The 5,586-nt window shown below is 48.3% G+C and overlaps 1 protein-coding gene across 1 annotated transcript; it reads right to left on the bottom strand.

Moving 5' to 3' along the window:
• Positions 1-478: 478 nt before the first annotated feature.
• On the bottom strand, positions 479-3,837 carry LOC125947114 (uncharacterized protein K02A2.6-like). Its single transcript, XM_049671470.1, has one exon. The coding sequence runs from the start codon at positions 3,806-3,808 to the stop codon at positions 479-481; it is 3,330 nt and encodes a 1,109-aa protein (XP_049527427.1). The 5' UTR covers positions 3,809-3,837.
• Between the last annotated feature and the right edge of the window lie 1,749 nt (positions 3,838-5,586).

The following is a 5,586-nucleotide window of genomic DNA, read 5'->3' as shown; positions in this document are numbered from 1 at the left end:
TTTGGAGCCAGTGACTTTGGTGATTGTGTATGGGTGGGGGTCATAGTAAGACGAGAACTTGTTTGACCTGTCTTGTTTGCAGAGGACTTGTTGTCCAACATGCAGCTGTTTGTGACTGGTGTGTCTCCGAGAATCGACGTACTGCTTATTGTATGCTTTTCTTTGGGTGTCATTCTGTCTCGCCTCTGAGTGAGCTGAGTTCTGAGTATCAGCAGCAAGTGTTGGTAGAAGATTCCTCATGGGTCTCCCAAATAGAAGTTCAAACGGAGACTTTCCTGTGGAACCATGGGGTGTGGACCTGTAAGCCAGGAGGAATGACTGAAGCTCATTGGTCCCATCCAAGTGGCTGACACGACTTGCGAGTATCGACTTCTTGAGGGTGCGCATGAATCGTTCGGCTTCCCCGTTAGCCTCTGGCCACCGTGGAGTGATGCGGTGATGCTTGAATCCAAGCTCGCTAGCAAACTCTGCAAAACTCTCACTGAAAGCGTGGGCCATTGCCTGACTTTACAATTTCCGGACAGCCGAACTGAGCGAACATAGTGCGCAGTTGCTTGATGACTGTAGGTGCTGCAAGAGTGTGTAAGATGGTAACGACTGGGTACTTGGAGAAATCATCCACAACTACCATGGCATACTTGCCATCAGGGAAAGGGCCAGCAAAATCTAACGACAGTTCTGTCCACGGGCCCTGAGGAAGCTCCTGAATTGGCAAAGGGTCTCGATGGTGTACCGGTGTCTTAGTTTCGCATGCCAGGCAGCTCTTAACTCTCTGGTCCACTAGAGAGTCTATCCCTGGGAACCACACCTTCTCACGCAACAGCTGTTTTGTCTTGACAATGCCTTGGTGGCCTCGATGTGCAAGGTGCACCGCCTTTGTGTGAAGTTGTGCTGGCAGTACTATCCGCGTGCCTCTTAACACAAGGCCTTCTTTGGAGACTGACTGTTCTGTCGCAACGCGAGAGAAAGGCTGTAGAGTTGTGTTCTTCCAATGTTTGCCTTTCTGGGGTTGCTTTAGGGCTTGCTTGAGTGAGTTGATCACCGGGTCAGCTAACGTCGCTTCGGTTACCTTCTTTATGGTCGTGGCACGAGGTAGGCTGTGAGACACGATGAAGTTCGCATACTGCTCAGCGACAGACTCCATGCGCTGAAATGGTTCTGTGGAGCTTACTGGGTGGCGGGACAAGTAGTCAGATGGGTTGCTTGGACCACTAGTGTGTTGCACTTCAAAGGTGTATTGTTGAATTCGAAGTACCAAACGCTCTAGCCGTGCTGAAGGCAGGGAGCGGGGGTTGCTGAGAATACTGACCAATGGCTTGTGGTCCGTTAGTAGGTGGAATGCTGTCCCATACAGGTAGATGTGAAAGTGTTCAATTCCCCACACTACAGCCAGCATTTCCCTTTCAATTTGAGAGCAGCGTGCCTCCACAGGAGAAAGGGCACGACTCCCATATGCTACCACCCTGGTTTCGCTTCCAGATGTCTGCGTGAGAATGGCACCTAGGCCACGAGGAGCAGCATCTACAATGAGTGTGATGTCCTTTTCTGGGTCAAAGTAGGCAAGAGCTGTGGCCTCGGAAAGCTTTCTCTTCAGTTCGTGCAGGGCACCTAGCTGTATGTCTGTCCAACACCAGTCCTCTCCTTTGGCTGTGAGTTTCCTGAGTGGTTGGGTGAGGTGGGCCAGATTCCGTATGAACCGACCACAGTAGTTAACAAGACCAAGGAGAGATTTCACTTCACTGGAACTGGTGCGTGGTGAGGCACCGATTACTGCAGACACCTTAGTGGGGTCTGGTTGTACCCCTTTGCTTGAGAACACATGCCCGAAAAAGGTAAGTTCCTGTTGGTAGAATTTGCATTTCTTGACGTTCAATGTGAGGCCACTTGCAAGTAGACATTCCAGTGTCGCCTTCAAAGCTTCATCATGCTCTTTCTCAGTCTTTCCATACACCAATATGTCATCGCTTACGTTGAGCACATTAGGGATGTTGGTTAGAACCTGACGGATGGTGTCCTGGAACACTTCGGCTGCTGAGTTGATTCCGAAGTTGAGTCTCTTGTATCGGAAGAGTCCAGCATGTGTAGAGAATGTGGTGATCACACGAGATGATGCACCAAGTTCTAATTGGTGGTATGCATCTTTCAGATCAAGTTTAGAGAATAAGATGGATCCATTCAAAGCAACAAGGATGTCGTCCACTGTCGGTGTGACATGTCTCTCACGCTGGATGGCTTGGTTAGCACAGCACATGTCGACACACATTCGAATATGCTCGGGGTCATGTGGTTTCGGTACTGCCACGATTGGAGATACCCAAGGGGTTGGTCCTTCAGTCTTTTCAATTATGCCGAGGGACTGTAGCCTTTCAAGCTCTTCTTCCAGTGGCTTTCCCATGGAGAAGGGGATGTGTCTGTGAGGTTGTGCTACTGGTTGAACAAGGGGGTCAACATGGAGGTGTACTTGGAAGTCCTTTAGACAGCCCACTCCCTTGAAAAGGTCTGGGTAGGCCACTCTCGGATCCAGTCTGTTTGGCACCTCTCCCACACTGTACGTGATCTGGACTAGTCCTAGACGGGAAGCTGCAGAGAAACTAAGTAGTGGGGTACAGTCTCCGGACACAACATAGACAGTTTCATGGCTGCTGCTGTTCTTGTAGGGGATGAGAACATCTAACTTTCCGAGTAGCGGTAAAGGAGAATTTGCGCCATAAGCAAATACTTTCTTGGACGTCTTGGATAGCGTTTCCGTGCTCAAACGCTTTTTCAAGCTATTAGAACCGATGACAGACACGGTAGTACCAGTGTCAATGGTAAAACGGACGGTCTCACCATCGAGTTTGAGATCCACCTGGGGAGAGGCCGTGATTGGGCGACAGTGAGAGGAAGTCATGAAGCCGTGTTCATCACTGTCAGGGCTGCTTTCCCGCACGACTGCATGCACGGTTTTGCGTGTTGAACGACACACACTAGCAAAGTGTCCAGTTTTGCGACAAGCATTACACTGTTTGCCAAGAGCGGGGCAACTGGAGCGTCCCTCACTATGAGGCCATGATTTTCCACAGTTGTAGCATGTTGCGTCTGTCCTTTGATGGCGCGGAGGTTCGCGAGGCCGTGATGGCGCTTTCCCGTGGTACTTCGGTTGATGAGGTCGCGAGGTGAGCTTGGAGTTCACTGCAAGTGTAGACGCTGATGCTGAGTTTTCTTTGTACTGCTGACGTTCTTGCTCGATCACAGAGATGTTGTGCTCGACCTCTTCAAACAACCTGCCTTGTTTGAGAATTCCTTGCAAGTCGAGGTCATGCTGCATGGCATACCAGCGTAGACGTGTTGACACTGTAGACAGGAGGATTTGATTCTTGATTTCGGTGTCGGCATCGGCGAAAGCACAGTGCTTAACTAGCTGTCGTAGTCTGGCGTAGAACGCGTCGAGTGATTCGTTTTCCATTTGCTTGGCTTGACGGAAGCGGTAAATCTCGAAGGTAGTGTTCACTCGGGGTGCAAAATAGCCATCGAGCTTCTTGCGTGCTGCGGTGTAGAGAGGCGTTGCGTTGCTGGAGCCATCGGTGCTTGAAACGGTAGACGCAGTCGCGGCTGCGGGAGAATCAGGTAGCGAACAGTAAATGTCATAAACTTCTTCACCAACGTAGTGTAGTAGTAGGGCCGTCTTCCGGGCGTCGGCTGTGATGCCGCAGGCTACGATGAAGTTTTCGAAGCGTTTCACCCACTTCAACCATTCGGTGCCGACGTTATTGGCGTCAGTGGCACGCGCGTCGAAGAAAGGAAACGAGGGAAGCATGCTGTGCGCCATACCGCAAAGTAGAAGTTCGGTCGATGTGTGCTGATACCTTCGTTCCGTTTAAAATAGTTGCTAGGCAGCCTTCACGTAGTTCAGACGCATCCTCGTCGCCATTGTAACGTGCCGTAGTTGGAGTTATAAGACTGATTACGACCGATTGTGTCGGGAACGCACACGGGTTTATTTGTGCTACATCGCAGCCATCTTGGAAGCTCCCCTGCTCTCTACCAGGGTTACCTTCCTACATAACAAAAGGTGCTATGCATGGACACTACAATACGGAACCTCACGGTGACGGCAGAAATCCGCTTTGGAGTGTCCACATAATTGCTATCGCAATAAAATAACCAGGCAGTCCAGAAGGTCCCCGACATCACAACGAGTCTTCGCCTCCCGGCGCCATGTGGGCTGAGCCACCGACTTGACCTCAGTGAACTTTCGGCTCCCTCGGGCCACACTTTCTCAGGACCAAATAAAATTCTTCTGAACGCCACCCAAATAATAAGAAATATGCTAATTATGATGCAGCGGCAGCTCTTTTATGCATATTGCTTTGTCTTTTTTTATTGTTCTTTATTCTTCCTTGGTTTGCATTGACAAGTGGCGCTATAACGTCAAGCTATAAAAACTTGTTTCTATTGAAACTTTCACACTAGACATCCACGATCGTTCAATTATTTTTCAGGAGATCACCCACATAGGCCGTCTATGAAGCAACGTGCCAAAAACCGCAAAACCTCCCCATGTGATATCACGTGGACACATAGATTATACATGATTAGGCAGAGAAACAGCAAATATATATATTGCTGATTTTCTGATGTCTTTTTTACCATTAACCCTTCAGTACTGGCCAAAGTTCCTTGGGCTGCGCCCACTTCGCTGTTCTTTCAGGCGAGTTCACAAAACTGCGAGAACTCACCGTGTCAAAGTCACGTGTACGTACTAAAGATGATAGGCCGAAAAAAAGTGAATTTCCTTTCCTAATATAATAACTGGAGATTTCCCCGTCCCAAAAGGAATTATACATTGCTTGAGGCCAACCACCCCGGCACTGGCTATTCAAAGCTGCCGTGGGGAGTGGTTATCTCTGTGTGTAATAAAAAGTAGGAAATTTCAATGTATGAATAATAAAGCTTATTTGGTTATGGTGTATTGCTTTAACACTAGCTATGTCACCACATACTTGCTTGTCATTGCCACAGTGTATGCTTAGCGTGAAATAGTATCTGCAATGCAACATCATATTACATCAACACAGCTAGCATAAACGCAAGCATCTACATTTTAAGAAGCCTTGTGACCAGTGATTCCAACAGTGAGCGGATACCTTCCAGAATGCTTTCAACTTCAACGGAGCCCGAGAAGCTAATGTAAGGCATAAGTTGTTTCCGCTTAATGTACACTTGCCACGTGCTACTGTACAAGGTATTAGCAGCTGAAGAAAGTTACCTGACCTATATTACAAAGAATATTATTATTCTGCAAGCAGATGCTGGGGTTAGTGGCACTGTTGAGTGAGAAGTCGAGCGACAATTGTGCGCGTTGACTTGAAGACGATAAGAGCAGCGCAAAGCTTCAGCACTGTAACCACACCACAGCCTTGCGTCGGCGTACTGGGAAAAGAACGTGTATTCATTAAAATAAATTTCCAATGTTAGGACGTAAATCATGTAGATATTGCAGAACTCCAGGTAAATAAATTAGAAGCTGAAACAGAAAAGCAAGTAGCTTCATGTTTCACAGTTTATCTGCAGCAGACCTATGATCTCCTACCATCGATTACAGAT

Source organism: Dermacentor silvarum, chromosome 7 (assembly GCF_013339745.2).
Source record: "Dermacentor silvarum isolate Dsil-2018 chromosome 7, BIME_Dsil_1.4, whole genome shotgun sequence".
In the NCBI taxonomy this organism is placed as follows: Eukaryota; Metazoa; Arthropoda; class Arachnida; order Ixodida; family Ixodidae; genus Dermacentor; species Dermacentor silvarum.
This window is presented reverse-complemented; position numbering and strand designations above follow the sequence as displayed.